Source organism: Maniola jurtina, chromosome 14, assembly GCF_905333055.1.
Source record: "Maniola jurtina chromosome 14, ilManJurt1.1, whole genome shotgun sequence".
Lineage (NCBI taxonomy): Eukaryota > Metazoa > Arthropoda > Insecta > Lepidoptera > Nymphalidae > Maniola > Maniola jurtina.
In genome coordinates this window covers 11,224,612-11,248,014 of record NC_060042.1, presented here as the reverse complement: position 1 = coordinate 11,248,014, position 23,403 = coordinate 11,224,612, and the positions used below count along the sequence as shown (strand labels likewise).

Below are 23,403 nucleotides of genomic sequence, written 5' to 3'. Positions count from 1 at the left end.
GTGCTGAATGCCCGATAAAAAAAAACGTGTATTATAGAAAGTAATACGTACCCTGACGCGTCGCAATCCTTACAGTATGGAACACTTCCGCTTCACCTTGACGGGCTGCACGGGGCACAGCACGGCGCGGATGGCCTCGTCGAACACCGTCTTCAGCCCCTTCTGCGTCAGCGCCGAGCATTCTAGGTACTTCACTGCACCGATCTCCTTCGACATGCCTAGGCCCTGCGGACGAAATTAGGCTATCTAAATATTTTCTGAATGCCCCAGTACTTAACTGCTGTAACTAGATTAACAGCCTATTCCAATTTCCTAATGTTTTTAGGGTTCCGTACCTCAAAAGGAAAAATGGAACCCTTATAGGGTCAATTATCTTATTCGATAGTACGGAACTCTTCGTGTGCGAGTCTGACTCGCACTTGACCGGTTTTTTTTCTGGAGACATCCATACTAATATTTCTAAATGCAAAAGTGTTTATGTCTGTCTATGCTAGCTTCTTACAATTAGCTGGTTGGTAGCGCACTACCACAGGCGAGAAAGTCCCTACAAAAGACCTAGCATAACAATGTCTGACGAAAACATTCTTAAAATAACATGAACTTCACTAAGCACTTAGATTTGGGATAGAATGGAATAGTAGAATGTATTTTTATTCAAATAAACTTTTACAAGTGCTTTTGAATCGTCAAAATAATTTACCACAGTTTAGAGTGCTGCATCTGCATAGTCTATTTTATCATAATACTTACTGATGTATAAATGATGGGAGTTAATTTTTTGTCCTTCAGCTTTTCAATCGTGTCCTTGTCTTCGCGAAGGTCGAGCTTCGTTCCAACCAGGATGATGGGCGTTGACGGGCAGTGATGCCTCACTTCTGGGTACCACTGCAAAAGTGAAAATAGTTGTGAAAGGAATTGAAAACCTCGTCAAAGTATGTCCTGTAAAAAGGGATATAAAAAATGTCAGCCATATAAGTCGTAAAATAAAAATTCGCTGATAGGCAGTATACCCTGGTTGTACTTGGGATAGTTCGAATCCTGGGTAGGTTGGACCGAAAATTAAAATTCAAGCCTAGTAATCATGGAAGACTTTAAACGCAGTAAATCAACTACAGCGCTAAGAAGACATTCAAAACAGCATTTATGAGTCAAAGTGGCAGTCGGGCGAATACAAGGATGTCGATCCGATTGTCAAGGATTTTTAAAAGGTTGGGGAGCCAGGGGTTTTATTAGGGATATTCTTGCTGGCTGTATTTTGCATATTGGAGGTTGTTACTGCCTTTGTAGCGTTGTTAACGAACTATAGCCTTCCACTGTTCGATCTTCGGCTTTTCTAATGGCGGTTAAGTAAGTATGAGTGAGTAACTTTAGCAGACCAGGGCCTAAGCTTGTTCCCTTCAGCAGGCCTAAGCTAATAGCTTGTCTAAATTACTGGGCAGACCGCGTCGAGGACAAAAGAAACATGTTTTCCAGACTACTGAAATGAATTTTTTGATTCTCTTCGCGGACATGCTATGCGAAACATCGTATTCAACACCACAATTCAAAAGCACTGATCCTTTTACTGTCTGTTGTTAGGGGTATGGATTATGGAACTATTATTTCGAAGGAGACGATTACCTTTGCACGCACGTTCTCGAAGGAAGCTGGGTTCACCAGTGAGAAGCATATGAGGAACACGTCTGTCTGTGGGTAGGAGAGTGGCCGCAGTCGATCGTAGTCCTCCTGCCCCGCCGTATCCCAGAGTCCCAGATTAATGGGTTTTCCGTCTACCATTACATTTGCGGAGTAGTTGTCAAATCTGAAATGATCAATATGCAAATTATATGCGGGAAGGCGATTATAAAATACTTATTAATAAATCAAACGAATTTTTTATTTTCTATAGCATAAATATGTACCAAGAAATATTTCACGCGAAAGTCGTTGAATAAATGAGAAATTATTTTGCTCGCTTAGAATTCGATAAAATCTGTAAAAATCTGCCAAGACTCGTATACATAAACGTAGCATCCTAGGGAAACACATCGTACATACTGAAAATGCTGCCAAATGCTGCTAATACCAGTCAGGAAAGTGCTGCATACAGGACCTGGCAGTAATGGCAAGAGCAAATAAAATAGGTTGCGATCACAGTGGTTCGGAGACTGTGTTCGGAGATGTTTGGCATAAAACAGGGGCCTGAGGACTTGCATACTGCACAGTTCCAAAAGAATAGAACGCCTCGTTTCCTTTCCGGGCGCAGACCATTGTGAGGTTACGTTTGCTGCAGTCTACAGTCAGGCCAGGTATAGCTTAGTATGATGAAAAACTCGAACGAATGCGTGGGTCTAAATTGTGTGGTAAATGTTTATAACCTGTTTACACTTAGACATAACCCCAATTCTCTTTTCCGAACATTACGTGTGTAGATAACAAGTTCTGACGGCATTCAATACTTCCGTCACGATTAAGGTTTCTCGAAGTAACAGGTGGCGTCGGCGTTCGCGGAAAAAGTCGTCACAGGATCATTTGTTCGTGCTCAAGGCAACGGTGACTAACAATAACAACTACATTGATATTATTGCAAGAATTACAAACTAGTTTTAAACATAATATTATGTTAGGTAGTCATATTTCAGTAGCAAACAGATTTAAAAAAAAAATTCAAACCAACTTGTAAATTGTACAAAATATAATATAAAACAGAAAAAATGTTTCCTACTGTGCCCTATCTCTGTAAACTGTGTCTGTTATACACTTTGAAACCATCCAGCCGATATTCTCCAAACCGGTTTCATTAGAAAGGCAATAATGCGAAGATGGTTTTAGACCACTAAAACAATGCAGTAATTCTGGGTACAAAATAATTCAAGTGCTTTTAAATCATCAAAAGAATCTACTACTACTGTTTCGGAATGCTATCGAGAAGACAGAGTCTTCTCAAAAGAGAGAAATCTGCGAAGTTTGCTTGACAAATATCTGAATAATGCTCTGCTACATCAATCATTCATCACATCACTCACGATTGATGGAAATGACTGCTGCAAAAAATTACCTAATCGCCCCCTAAGATTTGCAAAGAAGTCGCGAATTGTTGAAACCAGAAGTAATTACTGAAACTAGTCGTGGCTCATGTACATGTGGATTGTGAACACAGCTGTAGTGGGAACATTTTTTGCTAAAATAATAAAATTGGTACTATACTAAAAATATTTAAATAAGTACCTACTTCAGATAAGTATTCAAATAAGACCCATAAAGTTCACGATTCGTGTCGGTAGATATAACAGCTAATTAAAAACCGGTCAAGTCCGAGCGAGTCGGACACGGACACGAAGGGTTCCGTACCATTGTATTAGAAATAGAATTAATTTTATTAATTTAAATATTTATTAAAATTAATTTAAATATTTTGAAATTTTTATTATTTGTTGTTGTAATGGCAATAGAAATACTTACACATTCTGTGAAAATTTCAACTCTCTACCTATTTACGTATTTACGTATTGTATTTATTATTTTGTAGGTTAGGGATCTAACCCTACAAAATAAGGTGTTACAAACTTATTGAAGGCAAACTTTGTGCTCACGAGTCAAAAAAATCCTATTCTTCTTATGAGGCTTGGTAGGTATCCATTTTAGAGTAGGTACCCTAATGTACATTTTGCAGTGGTGTGAATTCCCGCCTTGCTAGCAATCAGTCAGATTAGTGTCAAATCGAATGCGGGTTGTATAGTGAATAGGGTCAGCTCTGGTGGGAGGCTCTGACAGCGCTTACCTAGCAAGGAATGCAGAACCGATTAGGAATAGGTCTTTTAGTTTAGTTAGAGATTGCGTACAGCAGTATTAGCCGAATTGTCGTCCTAACTTACATATATCCACAGTATCAACAAAAAATTAGTTATCTTGCAAGAATTTGTACATTCCATTGATCAGATTATGCCCCGTTTCTTTTAGCTTTAAAAAAACATAACTAAACTAAACAGAGATTACATATTTAAGATATGATAATGTACATTTTATAATACTTACACTGTTGGTATGTACTCCCCGGGGAAGGCGTTTGTGGTGTAACTGATGAGAAGACAAGTTTTACCGACAGCTCTGCGGACAAAGAAAAGGATTTCATATAGCTTCATATTGTCTACAAATATGCAACGTGTATGTCTTACTATAGACAATAGACACATCGATTTTATGTAGGCCTCCTTATGACGTCTTATGACGATTAGTTTAGACTTGGACCCTGCCACCAAGGCCCAAGACTATTCATCAGTACTGTTATCCAAATTCAATCAATGACAGGCGATTTGGAAGCCTCGGGCCACATACAACAAGACTCGAATTTCATGCGGATAAAATCGAAGATATAAGTAGAATTATTAATCACAAGAAAGATTTATAAGATTAATAATATATGCAAGATATTATGTAAATCTTTAAGTTAAAATAAAAAGATAGTAAGGACACGACATACGAATTGGCTAGCGCGGTTCGCAAGTTACCAGAAATAAATCAAAAACAGTTGGTCAGGATTTCTACATTTAAAAGGATTAAGCACTATAAATGGAATGAAAAACTTTAAATTGAAGCTCAAATGTTAAGATCTGTAGTGTTCATTAAAGCGAGTATTCATTAAGAGACGGATCCCTGGTTTAATGAATGAATGTTATGATTCATATCTTTTATATTCTCATATTAAGAACATGTATTTCAAAATCTTGGATGCGGAAAATGAGAATACAAGCCTTGTCTAATGAATGACAAATAGAAGTAATTTCGACGTAATTTTGAAGTATTGTATCATACTTTAAATACATTCCTTTAAAAAACTGAAGAGTTCCGTACCAATGCACACTATGTATTTTTTTAATTTTAATTTAATTTGACCCGCGACAATGTAATGCACACTGTGAAAATTTCACCTCTCTGCCTATTACGGTTCATGAGAAATAGCCCGCTGACAGACAGACAGAAGGACAAAGAGCGGGGTCTCAGTAATAGGGTCCCGTTGGCATCTTTTGGGTACGGAACCCTAAAAAGGAGGAATTGTTGTAATTCGTGCTGTATATAGGGTGTTTCATAACACAGATTCCATCAAGTTTTTTTTTCGAGCGAAGCCGCCGGGTGAGCTATTTATTTAACTCTATAAAAAATTTCATGAAGACATTCTCGCTTTTCGAAGGTCCATGACTTTTTTAATGTAGCAATAACAGAATAATACGACGACATTAACTTTTATAGGGGTACCTGGTTCCTAAACGTTTTATAAACGTGGGAATCGTTCGATGGCAGAATTTTCTTTATCGCATAACAGTACAAAACAGCGGGTATTATAATTTTTTAACGTTCAGGGTTCACGGACTTTTGATGACTCGCTGAACAGAAAAAAATTAGGTTACTAATTGCTTGGCATATATTGGTTTTAATTCGGTTACTTCATATTGTAGATTGTTGAAATGGGTAGTATTAAAAATGACATAAAAATCAGTACCATTTTCTTCCGCTTAGAAACTTTACACTATCGTATCGAAAACTTAGTTACTAGTTACTTTTATTTTTTGTGATAATAGAGCATAAAAAAAAACGATTGAATTTTGAGATACCATTCCTACCTTCTTGACCTGAATACTCGATACCACAATGACGTTGTATGCTTGTGCTTGATATTCCAGTAGAATATGATTGTCGTGATATTTCCCCCAGATCTCTCACGATGCCAACAATATTGCCAATCGCCTTTCATATTGGAGCTATCGAAATACTACGGTATGCTGTAATGAAAAATATTGAAGATGCGACTCGGCACACCGGCCTAATTTTATCGCAGCGTCGACGAAATTAAATAGTAGTATTACGAACGATGCAAAAATAACGCCCTTGGTAACTAGGGTGACCTAAAAAAAACGCGATGCTCGAGCACGTTTTACTCATCGTAAGGATGAAGGATGTTTTAAGCTAAGAGTTGCCTTGTCACTAGAGTAAGTTGCGTCCCTCCGAATGACCTAAGTTTTACTATTGTATAGGGGATCCACTACCATCATCAACACGCAACCGCCAGCTCTGGAAGGTCCTTGGCTTGGTCAAGAACATCGAAGACGGTCAGAAGCAGCTTCCTTCCAGCTTTGAACTCCCAAAACCCTCAAGCCCCTCTCTTCAATCAACCACCGGCCTCTAGGTCTTCCTCGGGCTATTGTTCTTGTAAGTTAAATGTTTTGACAATATTCGGTTCTATTAAAAGTTCGTAGAGTTCGTGGCTGTAAAGAATACGCCAAAAATCATTGTCTTTAATCAAGGGAGATCAGGCGCGCTTTTTATCACTCAGTGAATTCGAGATACTTAAGAATGTTCATTAGGTCCAATCAAAACCTGGGGGCTTTCCTTTGACACGTGATGTACACCTCTTAAAGAGGTTTGCTCCTCGTTATCTTTTGGACTCATTGGTTTAACGTAAACCGCGAACACTTCATAGAAATACGCTCAGGTTTTACGAGCTCCTATAAAATTTATAAACACTAGCTAGTTACTCAACTTCAGCCCATTATCTCAGAATGTCGATCTCGTTGACTCGGCAGAGTCGCTTTTATAAAGTTTTGAGAGATTTTTAAGAAGATTTTCAACCTTCTAAGAAGTTACGAAACCAACATAGGTTGAGAATATGATTCTTGGAAAAATCCGACTGTGAACATTTAAAGCCTTTGTCAAGAAATCATCTGCTATTCCAGAATTCTCTGAATTCCAATCCAAAATTAAAAATGCAGAACATATTTCAGACATGAATCTGCCTATATTTTGAAAAATTTGGCACAGCTTCAAAAACAGTAAAACTATCAGCAACAACGCAATTGAGATTTAAATTCATAAATGCAATAATAATGTAGCTCGCAAATATTATATAGACTATAGTAATATGATTATGCTATTATACTTCGTACTTCGTACAAAAATGTATTGAAATTAATTTAGGTATTTTATTACCAAAATGTAACAATAATTGGGCATTTAACGACGATCATGCAATAAACAAAATTAATTTGAGAAGTGTAAGCACAAAATACATAGATGAGAATTATCGAGAAGAGGACAATGCGTTCCGTATAGTATGCAGTTTCAATCAGCCATACAAATAGATACGAGTGTACGCCACACGAGAGGACTTGATGGATTGCCGTAGCTCTTATGTCGAGTGGCATAAAAGTCATTACGAAATATAGGTTGGGTTGCATGCCGGTCGTGTATATGATATTCATCCCTCGTGTCACATTGAATACGACATCCTGGCAGATACCAATTAGGGCTGATTGGTGTGAAGTGATAAGGGCTTCCATTTGGTAAGAATATTACTCATCCACTTTAAAATACGAGTATAGAAGTTAAGCTATTTCAAAATCAGAATGATCATGAAGTAGATGGGTCTAAATTAAAATATCATGGTCATCTGTTTGGTTTTAAATTAAAATAATAATTCTTAAGGTACCTAGCGTTTAAGCGATGCTCGATTATTCATAATATTCTCTGCGGAAAACATAATACAATTTTTAGATACCTTACACTGCAAGAAGATATACTATGAGTTTTAAAGATTTATAAGCTTCTACGGAAATATTTGTAAGTACATATATAATTGCTCCAACAGTTACCCGATTTCGAAATTTATATATCGTAAATATTTAACAGGTTGCTAGAAATAGAGGGTTTTGTAAGACTCTTTTACAAATAATGAAGGAATTGGGTTAAGAGAAGTAAACAATCTCGATAAAGTACTTTCATTGTATAAAAACAACTCCCATCTTGAAATTTCCTAACAATAAACTGCCATTCTTTACGAAATTGAATAAAACTCCGAAATTCAATAACGCGTAATCAAAGAGGCTCGAAGTATTGTGTTCACAGAAATTAAGAAACGAGATTTAGGCATAAGCTTAATAAACAACATTAGTATTACGCGAGTGGAGAGAGAATCTCTGAAAGAAATAAAATATAAGCTTTAATATAAACGATTAATATTCTTGTATTAGAAAACTTTGAATTGACGCATTGTAATTGTCGCTATCATTTTTATTGCATGAACAGCACTTAGAATTATGTTATCTGATAGTGCAAAAGCCAGTAAAGTTTGTGATACAACAATGTTTCGTAATCTGTCCACAGGTCTAAGTAAAATCTCAAAACTTTACACAGAGGTCACACTTAACGATGACGGTTTAAAATGGAGTTTGGCACAGAAAACCTGAGTAGCAATAAGCTAAGCTGGTTCATAGTTCGATGAGAGTTTGGCTTAGTTGGGAACAACTCAGGTACTAGAAATTATGAAAATTCATACGTCCAAAAGGGCTTTAATGTCGCAGTTATATAAGACACACGAATTCCAAGGAAACGGCAAAAGGGGTAAAACGACAGATAATTTTATGCAGGAAGGTATGGGTTCACGCAAATTCCTAAACTAAAAAACGATATTATGCCTAACAAAGTAAAAAACAAAATACGAAGCAAAGCAGATTAACAGGAGAGATTATCTTGATAAATTGTTATTTGCATGCAATTAAAGTTAAGGTTGATCAGGACCAAGCAGGTCACAGTCAGACGATGTTAGCACAAGGTTTACCTTAGTTTACATTTTCAAATCAGGTATTTTTTTGGCATGCAAATATTTCCTTGTCAATGGAAACGCGAAACACTACAATAGCAATATTAAGGGTCAAGGTAAGTTTTGTAGTGGCAACACAGTTCACAACAGTTGAGAAACTTGTAGCAAAACGTCGAGGCTTTACCTACATTGTCAGGCGTCAATTAATGTTACCTACATTTGAAGCTAAATAAGCTTATGACAAGGTTTTCCTTAGTACATTTTCAAATCGGGTATTTTTTTGGCATGCAAATATTTCCTTGTCAATAAAAACGCGAAACACTACAATAGCAATATTAAGGGTCAAGGTAAGTTTTGTAGTGGCAACACAGTTCACAACAGTTGAGAAACTTGTAGCAAAACGTCGAGGCTTCACCTACATTGTCAGGCGTCAATTAATGTTACCTACATTTGACGCTAAATAAGCTTATGACAAGGTTTTCCTTAGTACATTTTCAAATCAGATATTTTTTGGCACGCAGGTGTTTGTTGTCAATGAAAATGCGAAACTCAACAGTAGCAATATTAGGGATTAAGGTAACTTTTACAGTGGCAACACAGTGTACATTGTCAGGTGTCAATTAATGTTACCTACATTTCGCGCTAAATAAGTTTATGACAAGGTTTTCAGATATTTTTTTGGCACACAGGTGTTTGTTGTCAATGAAAATGCGAAACTCAACAGTAGCAATATTAGGGATCAAGGCTGATAACTTTGTGACAGGGCTGATTGATATGAACATGCCGATAACGGTTATTATATTTATCTACATATTCTGCAAAAATTGGACCGGAACTTAAACGGTATTCATGTGTGAATCTCATTGTTTATCCATTAGAAGAATAATAACGGGACCTTCTACTTTGTATATCCAGAAAAATACTCATTAGAAAAACCTTATGATAATGTGATTGTGGGAACCGTATTGGAGTATTTTGCTAGTCACTCAGTAAAGATTGTTCTCATATTTGTCACATAAAAGTATTTTCTTAGATCAAGGATTAGAGACCAGTTTCTTAATGTTCTTAATGTTATTTTGATATTTTATCAGTATTGCTTGCGCTTTTTGGGTTCTGTACCTCAAAAGAAAAAAGGAACCCTTATATGATCACTTTGTTGTCTTCTGTCTGTCGTGTCTGTCCATAAAAGGGAATGAAAACCTATAGCGTACTTTCCGTTGAGCTATCACTTTGTTGTCTGTCTGTCTGTTTGTCGTGCCTATCATTGAGTACTTCCCGGTGACCTAGAATCATGATTTGGCGTATAGGTAGATCTTATAGCACAAGTAAAGGAAAAAATCCGAAACCGTGAATTTGTGGTTACATCACAAAAAAGTAAGATAACTATACTTATCGTGCAAAATGTCGGAAAAAACACCCGAGTACGTAACCCTCGGTGCGCGAGGCTGACTCGCACTAGGCCGGTTTTTTTTAATTTCTTCAAGACTAAGGGACTAAGTTATATAAATATGGCAACCCTAATAAAGCGTCTGGTAATAAAGTGTCACCGATTGTCCGTATTATAACCCCGATAGTCGTGGACACAGGCGTCGATTTGAGATAAGTGCAATAGGGTGTTCGCTGACTGGACCTTTTGCTTTTGGTTTACTTTTTACATTATCATCATATATAGCGTGATGTATGATCAAGTGTGACGTTGATAATATTTATGCAAATGTTCTTGAGTCTAGACTTTCTCAACGGTCTACGTGAAATCATCCATGTCGTCTATGTGTAAGTATATGTATAACACAAGAATAAATTAATTAAATATCTGGGTTCTCAACAAATCTAATCACATAAATACTAGGTACATATATGACTGCAATGAAAACAGACAATATTTGAATAGTTCGTTTTATCAATTTGTTGAAGAAACGCTGTACAAGAATTACATACAATGACTTCCAAAAAAAATCCAAACTCGAATTAGTAGGTAAGTAAATTATATATAGATCCAGTGGGATTAAGTTTAAATGTTATATATTTTTGTTCTCATGTTAAAAACCTAATTCTGTTAAATGACCTCCACGGGTCAGTGATGAGCGCTGTGGTCTTATCAGTGGGAAGTTCCGGGTCTGGTCTGACGGGAGGCTACGGCCGTGGCTACCCGCCTACCGCCAAGCGATTTAGAGTTCTGATACGATACCTCGTAGAAGAAACTAGAAACCAAAGGGATAGGTATGGGTTTAATAAAATCTGCCATACGCCTTCCAGGTTATCCCGCTACCATCTTATCATCACTTAACACCAGGTGAGATTGCAGTCAAGGGCTAACTTGTATTGATTTTTTTTTAATGTGTGATATCTAGACCGAGGGCTAGTGAAGAATAAAAATATATCATACAAGTTACTACACAAAGAAAACATGTTTCTTAATCTATGAATATAATTGAAAATGTAGTCAACTTATCAATGAGTCATACACCAACCAATAGGTACATAACATTGTACCCACTATCGACTATATAACTTACCAAATGAATCATGGGTCAACGAAATAGCATCAAGTTCTTTTGTATTTATAGAAAAATATAATTCGAAGACATAATATTTATTTTTTGAACTGGGCAGGACATGTTATGCGCATGTCTGATGAACTGTGGGCAAAGACCACAACACAGTGGATGCCACAAAATTTTAAGACGTCGAGGCAGGCCGAGGCGTCGCTGGCGAGACGAACTCGATGCCTACATGTCGGCCTGACCTCAAATTTCTATAGACAGAGACAGGTGGAAGGAAGAAGGGGAGGCCCTTGCCCAACATTGGGACAGTTCGGGCTTACAATAATAGTAATAATAAGCTAATGGTTGATGACACAATGAATAGCATTAGCTTTTTCAATTTCGACTATTTTCGTCACAAGTTACAAAATATTAATTACTTGTGATATTTTTCACTAATATATATTTGCCTAGTGACTTAATTCCTTAACTTTTTAGTAGTAACATTTAGTAATACGCAACCTGCAAAGTGGAGACAAGGTGCAAAAAAACTCAACCTCAGCTTTATTGACTTGGCCATACGCTTGAGATTTGGACGTCAATAATATAATCAAATATTATCATAAAATATCTGGAAATATTTCTGTAAAAATTTTCTTTAGTTCGATTCAGGCTCTTTTTAACCCCCGGCCCAAAAAGAGGGGTGTTATAAGTTTGACGTGTGTATCTGTGTATCCGTCTGTGGCACCGTAGCTCCTAAACTAATGAACCGATTTTAATTTAGTTTTTTTTTTTGTTTGAAAGGTGGCTTGATCGAGAGTGTTCTTAGTTATAATTCAAGGAAATCGGTGCCGTTTTAAAGTTATCAGCTCTTTTCTAGTTACTGTAACTTTCACTTGTCGGGGGTGTTATAAATTTTTAATTTACACTTGTTTACTGTCAAAACACTAGTACCCGCACTTGCGTCAAGTTCAAGCAGAGTTCAAAACACAAACAAAGGCGTTTGTCTCGACTTGGCAACGCAACGAACGGTTACGATGAATGACTACATGCTCAAATACTACTATTACGTTAGATGTTTATTTTTGAACGCGCGACTCTCCCGGCGTGATTTCGCGACCCTTTTATAACAGCTTGCGTTTTGCCTCTCCTTTACGGCACAAAACGTTTATATCCTGTAAAGCCGACTGTCTGTCTGGCTTTCTTAGCTTAATTTGAAACGTGGTGTGTACAACTTTTATATCATTCTCATTACATTTCAAATACTTAAATGTTTATTTTTGAACGCGCGACTCTCCCGGCGTGATTTCGCTACCCTTTTATAACAGCTTGTGTCTTGTCTCTCTTTTACGGCACAAAACGTTTATATCCTTCATAGCCGACTGTCTGTCTGGCTTTCTGAGCTTAATTTAAAACGTGGTGTGTAAAACTTTTATATCATTCTCATTACATTTCAAATGCTGCGTACTATCATGTCAGATGTTTATTTTTGAACGCGCTAATTTCCCGACCCTGTTGTAACAGCTTGTGCCTTGCCTATCTACGGCACAAAACGTTTATTCCTTTATTGCTGACTGTCTGGCTTTCTTAGCTTAATTTGAAACGTGGTATGTAAAAATTTTATATCACTTTCATTTTCATGATGTAGCATCATAAATTAAACATCTATACTTAAATTAAGTGATATTTCATTGCTGATTTTATGATTCGGTTGATGATGACAGTGGTGATGATTTTTAACAAGATTTTAACATTTGTGCCATTGTCAATCATAAGTTCTTCCAGTATGAAGTTGAAAATAACACAGGCATAAGTAATATAATAGTGTTTGGAAGTCGCCTACGTCAATCGATAGAGAACGGCGGTCTGATTGTCCCGGAAGTTTCCGATAGCACGTCCAATTTCATAGTTTGTAACTAAGTACCTAATCTTCTTGACCTAGCGTTTTCCGGTAAATAAACAACTGAAGCCAATCATTTCTGTATACAACACTTTAACTGATCGTTTTTATGAACCTATAACTTACTTAATAGATATAAGATAGCATAGTGCAAAATGGTGGTAATTCCGTTATAGATAACACTAATTTGACAGAATTAAAAAAATATCATCCGCCGCAGAGAAACTCGAGAAAAGCCTGAGTCAACATTTAATCCTGTAAATTGCCTGCTTATCGCTTAAAGTCACACTAATATTATAAAGGCGAAAGTTTGTGTGTATGTTTGTTACTCCTTCACGCAAAAACTACTGGACGGATGGAAAAACTACGAAACCGATCGGGCTGGCATGCAGATAGCTATTATGATGAAGACATCAACTAAGAAAGGATTTTTGAAAATAGGGGTTCAAAGTGTAGTCCGCGCGGACGATATCGCGGGCATAAGCTAGTATGAACTACAACAGCATTACCAAGCACCAACTTTATTGAAGCATACCTTTGTGTTACACACAGCTGCCAGCACACGTAATCTTAACGTGGAATCTGTACTATTTCAACTCTGTAACAATGTTGGCTGATAGTATCTACTAACGGTCAACTGACAACTCCGTCTTCAGCCTTTGAATTGTGTTTACCGACCATATTCCACACAAATCAAAACAGATTTCTTTGTATGTAACTAATTGTGTATCTTTCTTATTATTATTTTGATGCTCTATTCAGTGAAAGGGCAGGTCAGGTTAAGGAACACTTGTATGGCTTTTTTAGATACCCTAAAATTAGCGCATGGAAATTCGACAATGAATTAAATAAAATTTTAACTAAGTAAATGGCTCGAAGAGACACGGAATAGGGAATTGTAAACAAATTGTACTACTATGTTTGTTATTTAATGTTTTACTTTAGTGTTTGTTGCTATGATAAAGCAATAAAGCATATTTCAATTTCAACATTCTACATCAGACCTATTGATATAATGTGATTAGCTCAAATCTTATTCGGAAAAATCGGAACCAAAAGAGAATAAGTGTACACGTAAACAATTAAATCCATTATAGAACTACGTTGGTTTATCAATTGAAAGACCTTGTGGCAATAAACTTTAATGGCTTTGCAAACTATTTATAGTTATCTAGAACATCGCTTTCAAACTTTTAATCCGTTGTGTGTACATTAGCGTGTGAATAGGTAATTAATAACAATCTAAAATTGTTAATAAATAAATAATCAGGAAGTAGTTTATGCGCTTAACAAATTTTTAATGGTTAAATTTCTGTCATTAAGAAATGTAAGTATCGATCGTTTATTTCACGTAACTTTCATTCACTAGGTAGGTATATAGTTATTTTACTTAAGTATGCAACTGTGAACTCTTTGAATTTTTACCTAATACATGACTATTTGAGGCTTGACTGCTATCTCAGGTAATGGAAAATGATGTAGAAGCTGATGGTTTGCTGATTCTTTTATTCAATGACAAGTGACATCCCTTGACTGCGATCTCACCTGGTGGTAAGTGACGATGAAGATTGACTAATAAGACTAATTTGGAAGAGGTAGGGTAGCTAATCAAAATCCATATCCGTTTCTACATTATATGCCGATAGTAGGTTTCTAGATGAGGCCTAACCGCTCACTAGACCAAAGCAAAGACAATTTAATTTATAAAATCCTTATCGGGAATTGAACTCAGGACCTTCAACTCATAAGAACGCAACACTAGCGCCAAAATGTTCATCATCATCATCATAAGCCGATAGACGTCCTAGACGAATCTTTTTTTGACAAAATGTTCTCTACGAAAAAAGGTTACCCCGATTTCTAATCCTTTCAATTGAGTCGGTCATTATCTCACAATGAGGTCACATGTGCTTAATTAATCTCTTTCTCGTCCACAATACGACTGACTTCCTTTCACAAAACAACTAAGACAATTCTAATTACGTATTTTCTCTAGGGACTTCTTAGAATCCTTCGATCCGGCATTTATATGTATGTAGGACTGCGAGCAGAAATACCTATAGAATTATAGAGACCTAATTCAACATGTAAGGATTTTGAGTTTGAGTGATAAAATTACTTGATGTACTTGACAAGATGCCTGGCCTAGGTCTAGGTCTAGATTCTAGACCTAGATCTAGGCCTAGATTCGTTATTTTATAAAAGCTGAAAGTTTCTCTGCGCATTGTCCCAAGCACAGAAAGGAACGATCAGCGACTATGAAGTTTGGGTCATCGTGGCTTTGGCAGTAGATTCCTAGACATTGAAAAACAAAAACAGGATACCAACTATTTCTCCTCAGGAATTCTATGACATATTATGAATGATGATAAATCCATGACGAAACTTGTACGCAAACAGCATAATGTATTACGAAAAACAATTGTAATGATTTGTTATTACTCTGAACAAACGAATACAACCAAGACGAGAATAACATAATTTGAACAAAAACAATATGTTCCGAGTATTATCTCTGTTGTAGGTAGGTTGCCAATGTACAGAGGATAAAATTAGTAGCACAGATACCTACAGTTAGGCGCCATCTCCACGGACGAGAGAATCACGGCGATAGCTTCGCCATGTGACAAAATTCGATACAAACTCTATAGACCAACCTCCACAGAATCACTCGTCGTATCGCCGCGATAGGTGATTCTGGAGTCTGAACGAGAATAACGTCACGGACTCGTCGCGTCTCGCGGCGATACCTTGAATCTCGCGACGATACCGTCGAGTCTCGTGACGATACCCTTACGTTAGGCGACGTGTTAAGTTTATCCGACGATAGTATACGACGGGCTCGTTCCTATAGTCTGTCCGTGGAGATGGCGCCTTAGGGATTGTTGATACGCTGAAAGCTTCGCAACATCTGAAGGTTATTTTATAGGTAAATAATTAGTTCTCAGAAATCATCTTTGAGAGATTTTTTGTACCATCTTTACTAAGAAGTAGGTAACCAGTATACCTAATATTTTTAGCAACCTACATAAATAAGACGGTCAAAATCTTCTAAGTAACAAAAACATGGAGAACTCTCAGGCATGCAGGTTTTCTCACGATGTTTTCCTTCGACGCTAAAGCAATTGATATAAGTGTAAGTGACAGCTTAGTGGTGCGTGCTCGGGATCGAATCCCGGATCCTACAAATAGGAGGCTGACGACTTAACCACTAGGCTATCATCGCTTTTTAGGATTCCGTACCTCAAAAGGAAAAACGGAACCCTTATAGGATTATAGGATCACTTTGTTGTCTGTCTGTCTGTCAAGAAAAGAAAATTATCCTATAAGGGTTCCTTTTTTCCTTTTTAGGTACAGAACTCTAAAAATAGAAGAAATTTTGCATGCAGTAATGCAAAAACTGTGTAATGCGATACGTTTATGAGAGAACAATACGGACTGCGGAGTTTGTGAAGCAGTTCAGAATCCAGTTCAAGCCCTAAAGCAGGTCTGCAGCAATTAATTCATCATGTTTTTATTTGATTTCTTTATTAAAGTAACTTAATACATACCAATAAGAATGCCTTGCAATTGAACCAAGAGCTGGTCTCTTTACTTCAATTCATTTAAAATATCAATAGTAGTTGCATACTGCATGTTTTATTGGGTTGGGCCCATTTTGTTTTGCTTGAAACCTTAAAATTTCGGACATAATAATATATTATGACTAAATTTGCGCAAAGTTTTTGAAAAGAAGTTTCTTAACGGACGTTTGTAATAGAAATGTCAGAGACAAAAATTGGTCATTGGGTTTGTTGAGACCACCTAATTGATCGATTAATAGTTAGGCACAACCGGCCAAAATAATAAGGATCAAACTACATCAAGACAATTCGACTGGCTCCTTGAGTATAATACAGCCACTGCGTGTAATTGTGATGCCACTCAAGCGTACATGTATATGTATACAGTGAGTAATGTATGCGTCATGCGTGTTTCCATAAGAACAACGACTCGGAGGAATCCTAATTTTTGTGGATTCAAATAACTACGATTTGATTGATTTACGAGTATAATGGTTATGGTGATACCCCAAAAGGACCAGCAAGAGCTGCTAGAACAACTGCACGCAAGGCATTTTTCAAAACACAAGAAGCGTGGAAGGTGATGGTCAAAATGGACCGCATCTGGCGAATCCATATTATATCCAAGTAATAATAACAACAGCAGGAACTAACTTAACTTTAGAAAGAACTTTTAGATGCTCCTGGTGCTGATAAAGTCATTCGCATTTCAATATCGACAATAATTTGCAGCTTCGTCAGCATTCGGCCCTTTATTGGACTGGGCCTTGCAGCCGTGTGTGAATCCCTATAGACTGGTTCGAAAGAACAGTCAATGGCTGTTGTCAGAAAACTTGTTGATCACTTTCTAATTTTCCGTTCGCATATTAGCTTTGTAATCGTGCATCAAAATAAACTTTTTAATAGATAAGTTTCCAACGAGATCTAGATCATAAGAATTTTCGAATAAAACAACGGTCAAGGTTAAGTTGTAGTAACAGATTCAAGGCAGAGTTCAAGCAAAGTAGATACAGTATAATGATACAAATTGTAATAATTCAATGAGTTCAAAACTAAATGCTTGAAATGTGCGAATTATGTTAGTATGACTAAGCAAACCTTAGTGTACCCCCACTTTGTCATGTGGAAGAAGAGTTATTCAACGCGGAATGAATTCTTACTTCTTTCACTAAGGAAGTGAATGAGTGAGCAGTGAGTGGAGTGATGTAGTCAATTCTTTGTCAAAGAACAGTGAATCAGAGATCTTAATTCTCTTCCTTGATAACTAATTAGTAGCTACCTATATTAATCTTAACAGACTTCCTAGTATAACTTTCATGTTAACTGTGCGTAAATCTGTCATTTAGTAAGAATTAGAAAGGAATAGAAAACTTTTCCGTCCTTACCTAATAAATGATAGATTTACACACAGTTTACGTTAGGACCTCAGAAGCCAGGCATGAGTCATCCAATACGTATTCTTATGTCAGTGACGTCAAAATTATGCTTCATCTGTGCCGGAAATTATGACGTGGTGGGGTATTATACAAGCAAAACCAGTTACACTATTTTGAACACAATACAATTTCGGCTCTGATTGTCGAGTACGCGTACGAGGCGAAGCGATCACTTACCGCTATTATTTTACGCCTTTGTTTCTTATCGATTAAAGAAAGGAACAATGGAATCGTGTGGGCAAACACTAAACAGTGCCCGATTGTACTCAATCTCTTCCGACCGACGCAAACATGTTTTGAGGGTATTTTTACATAATGTATTGGTTACTCATTCTGGTAGTAGCTAATCCGAGACCTGCATAATCTTAACATGCATATAAAACACAAAAAAAACTACCCATCCGTTATAGATTTTGAAACCATCCAACCGATGTGCCCCAAACCGGTCTCATTAGAAAGGCAATAATGCGAAGATGGTTTAGACACAGAAAAACAATGCATTAGCACATTCTTTATTTTATCGTAGTAGCATACGCCGGGTATCCACTAATCAGTAAGTTGATACAATTTTACGTTCAGTAAGATGCGTTCAGGGCATAGAGGCATAAAAGCGCTGCTAAGTCTAGTTGAAACAGCTCAATAATGCTCACTTTTCACTATGGGCTGACATTAAATAGGTTACATAATATTATACTGCTTTCGAAACCTCGCTCGTCACTGGGTTCACACGTTTTGTTATTCTCACATAATTCACACGTAATAATATTATATCGGTCATCCCCATAGTAACTTATGTGAGAACTAGTTAAACATCTAAAGCACTTAATTAAGTAAATGCTGTTAAAATACGTACACCTTTGATATAGAGACGTTTACCCATACTTTTGAATCCAAGAAGCTGTCGTTAGCATTAATACTCAAAATATCACTGCATACACTGGTTCAGAACGCAATTTTCTGAGAGCAACTACAAACTGGATAATCGAAAGGATGTACTTTATATTCTTTGGTAGTAAACATCAATGTAATCTTAATAAAAACAAAAGTGACTCATTCACTGACTGAGTTATCAACTCAGACTTTGACCCTTGGACTAAAAAAGCTGTTTCACCCTAAAGTTTCTTTTAGTGTAGACAAGGAGTAAGGCCTGAATTTTCAAGATTCCCTCAGAATAAGGAATAAAGAGGATAGTTTTCTTATTAAAATTCCACTCGAGGCGTGTTAGCTAGTATTAATTAATTTTATATCTAGTAACTATCTAACTACAAGTTCGAAACACCAAAATTCAATATACTGTTAATTAAATGATTAATTTACACCGAACTAATTAAAGGGGTCATATTGGCTCCAATTAACATTAAGGATGGTTGCTATCGCTGGGCCTTTTAATGGCCTGTAATAAAATACATCATACGAGAGCAAGTTAGCGCGAGCAAAAAGGGATCAAGGGGTTGAACTGAAATGATTCTTGATGCTATAGTATTAAAAACTCAAACTTAGTGTAAAATACTGAATGGTGTGGTACTCTTGACACTTGGGATTTATGTTTCAGATACGGGATGTGACGTACGAGTATGTAGCTCATCACCGCAGCAGTCAATTCCTGAGATATAAAATTATATTATAAAACCGTTAAGATAGCAAAATGAACATTTTTTATTTCATTACATAGACAAGCGAACTTTGATTATTATAATTGATTTTATAATACCGAACTACGAGCAGAGCTACTTTATAATAACGAATATAAGTCATCAGATATCCAAAAAAGCCTAATTGTACCAGTCACTATTTTTATCCATAATAGTTTTCACAAGTTTTTTCATAATTAATAATAACAATTAGTCACATCAGAAATATTGTGGGTGAAATGTCGAGGACCAGTTTTAAAAGTTATATGCTTGATGATTCATGTAAACTAATTATGGTTGCTCTATCTATTGTCCTTATAAGGATTGTATGGTCAAACAGAAACAATTTGGTGGTCCTCCTTACCATATATGCCAACAAGATCTAAATCCATTACTGTTTTGATCAAAATCCACTAATTGCGGGTTTTATGATGAGTAACTAACTAATGGTTACTGAGTAACAGCATAGTTTGGAACGCATTATCGTAATACTTGAACCGAAAGAGCAAAAGCACTATAATTTTTTTTTTCTGATAAAAGTTGTTTTTTTTTTCTTTAAATCTGGCTTTACTCTAATTAGCCAATGTCAAGTTTGTGATATTTTCAAGTTATTGAATTTATACAAGTATGGACTCCGTCTGCGCCGGCGCCCGCCGACATACGCGCGGCGCCCCTTTAGAGCGCTTCCCAGTCAGTTCTACCACCAAAAAACACCAACTAACACAAAAACCAGCCACTCTTAACAAAAAAAAAACACTCCAAACAAGCACAGCACGCGCGCCAGCAAACGCCATCACAGACGAAGTCCCTGATAAAAGTTAGCCCTTGATTGCGATCTCACTTGATGATAAGCCATGATGCAGTCTAAGATGGAACCGGGCTAACTTGGAAGGGGTATGGCAGTTTCATTAATAGCCTACTCCCGATCAGTTTCTTTTCTAAACGGCATCATACCGGAACGCTACATCGCGTGGCGGCATGGCTTTGCCGGAAGGGTGGTCACCAGACTAGACCACAGACAAATTAGAAAATATAAATTCCCAAAATCGGCACTGCCGGGAATGGAACCCAGGACATTCCACTTATAAGACCACGGCGCTAATCACTGCGCCAGGGAGATTGCTCTCAAAAATAACTATTTTTAGGGTTCCGTACCTTAAAAGGACAAACGGAACCCTTATAGGATCACTTTGTTGTCTGTCTGTCTGTCTGTCAAGAAACCTATAGGGTACTTCCCGTTTACCTAGAATCATGAAATTTGGCAGGTAGGTCTTATAGCACAAGTACAGGAATAAATCTGAAAACCGCGAAGTTGTGGTAACATCATTTAAAAAAATAATTAAAATATGTTTCAATTTTCAGAGTAATATCAAGTGGGGTATCCTATGAAGGGTTTTACCTGTACATTCTAAAACAGATTTTTATTTATTTTTATGCATAATAGTTTTTGATTTACCGTGCAAAATGTTAGAAAAAATACCCGAGTACGGAACCCTCAGTGCGCGAGTCTGACTCGCAGTTGGCCGGTTTTTTATTTAGTTAAAAGTAGGTATATGACAGAGGAAACAAAATTGTACATTTACAACAACAGTCGTCCTTCTATTCTGGAACAAGACAAGTCACGAGTCACGACTGTCTCCTAAACTACAAAGGACTATATGTAATGAAATTCCAAAGATAATATGACAATAATCACCAAAATTCGTTACACAAAACGCTATTTGGAAAGATTTTTAACGAAGCTGAACGGTCCCTAGGAAAAACAAGCTCAATTTGCTGTAGAAACAAAAACGAAATCAGCCATTATTTACTTGGTTTAACGATTTTTCGGGACATTAGCTCTCAGAATACCCAGAGGGACCTCCGAATGATTGGACGGAAGACATTAAATAGATGAACTAAGTGTATTAAAATAAGACGTGCTGAGGCTGCTGTTGTTATTATGGTACCAGAAACTAAACAATTAATATTGAAGAGAGGGGTCCTGATATGAATATGCTGGGAAAAATCGGTGAAAGTTTTAATAAAATTACTATTACTGAGATTTAACCGGTGGGCTAGTCAGTCAGTCAGAGTCTATCTCCTGAGTTCTGAAGATGCTGCGATGGTGGAGTGAATATTCGTCGCGTAGTTTTATGGAGCTCTGCTGGTAACGGAAGTGGGTTGCTGTTTGTTTTTTATAACTCGGTATAAACTTACGATTTAGGCAAGTCATTGTTGCAAAATGTTAAATTTTTACTATTTCTTGCGGACTAAAGAAGTAAGCTTACGAATTTGCAAAAACCGACTAGCAAATATTTTAAATTTTTTAAACAATTTCTTGTGGCTTTATATGTGAATCTTAGGTTAAGATCATAATTTTGTGAACTTTTAGCTGTCAACTATCTCCCCGCATGATATTTTCTTGTTCTTGACAAGAAAGAAGCAATTTTACTAAAACTAGAACCCGTGTCGTAGTAAACTTCCTTCTTGGAGGAAAATTTAAGTCCTTTCTGAAATCTTATAGAGATTTTTAGTTCAACAGAATCTTCCTTTCTTTTATGTAGAACGAAACTTTGCATTATAAACGCGATGTAACGGAAACTTTATCCTACTCCCTCATTACCGGCGCTCGTTGTAACAGATAACGCCCGCTGAAACCACTTTACAGTACAATTATGAGGTAACTTTACCCTCTTCCAGACCTGTTCGTGTCTGCTTTAAATGATCATTTTGTAGAGTTTTATTTATCCTAATATACAGTGTGTCCGGACATGAACTAGCGATTATATTAAACACTTATATAACAACTATTTTTAAGTACAAATACACTCTAAACTTGGGCCCAATCCACTTCCTACCTGTGTGGCAGCCATTTTGCTATTTTTGTTGAAACGTATACGAAAAAAATTATATCTCTCAAAGTTTTGCTCTTACTGAGATAAAAATGAGCTTATTCGAAGGGCAACAATACAATACGAAATTTTGCAGACATATTTTAGAAACTAATATCTGTGTCTGTGGTCTTTTAGATTTTTCTAAAAATATGTAGTGTTAAAATTACAGGGGCTCAAAGATTTGTATGTAAAATTTTAAGACCGCGTAACTTTGAAACCGAATATTTTAACAGAAATCTGGAAAACCACGGACATAGATATTAGTTTCTAGAATATGTCTGTACATGGACTTTGGTTGCTTAATATTCAAATGAAATTGGAACTACGTTTGTATGAAGCGAGTGACGGAGAGACCCCTCTTAACGAACGTACCTACTACTATAACTCATATTTTTCATATTTTTCTTTTATAAGCGTAAGTACTACGATGTAAGTACTTCTCTCTCCAGAGCTTATTATATTTTTAATGGAAGATGAAATTGGATCTTTATTTATCTTCATTAACTGGAGCCTCGTTGTAAAAGATAACGGGCGTTAAATAGCTCTTTACAGCAAGTACAATTATGAGGTAACTTTACTCTCTCACGGTATATAAGTACCTATACGCGGAATGCGGTGTTTTAGGTTTCTATTCCGAGGTTAGCTGTTTTGATCTACTCTTTAATATTTTGAGAGTATGTTTGCTTGTTTTGGTATTACGTATAAAATGTAGAAATTAATTGAATAAATGGAATCGGATGTTTTCAATTACATACAAAGCGTTTCTAAAGAAAACAATACTGACCTTGCAGGATGCATCAGCTTGATTATGTTATAATGTAGATTATAGACAACCAATAATGATAATGAAAAAATTCCAACTGGATATTTCACAAACCTAAATCCACGCGCAGGTCGCAGAATAAAGCTAAATAGTTATGAATATTTTTAACCCCCGACTCAAAA

At 36.5% G+C, this 23,403-nt stretch overlaps 1 protein-coding gene across 1 annotated transcript in view; it reads right to left on the bottom strand.

Moving 5' to 3' along the window:
- Window positions 1-23,403, bottom strand: part of LOC123872138 (ras-related protein Rac1) — a 44,820-nt gene that overhangs the window by 6,279 nt on the left and 15,138 nt on the right. The window contains exons 2-5 of the mRNA XM_045916295.1: window positions 4,015-4,086; window positions 1,621-1,801; window positions 751-885; window positions 52-225 (exon numbers count right to left, since the gene is read on the bottom strand). Of these exons, the coding sequence (XP_045772251.1) occupies window positions 70-225; window positions 751-885; window positions 1,621-1,801; window positions 4,015-4,086 (544 nt within the window). The 3' untranslated portion in view covers window positions 52-69. The remainder of the gene's footprint in view (window positions 1-51; window positions 226-750; window positions 886-1,620; window positions 1,802-4,014; window positions 4,087-23,403) is intronic.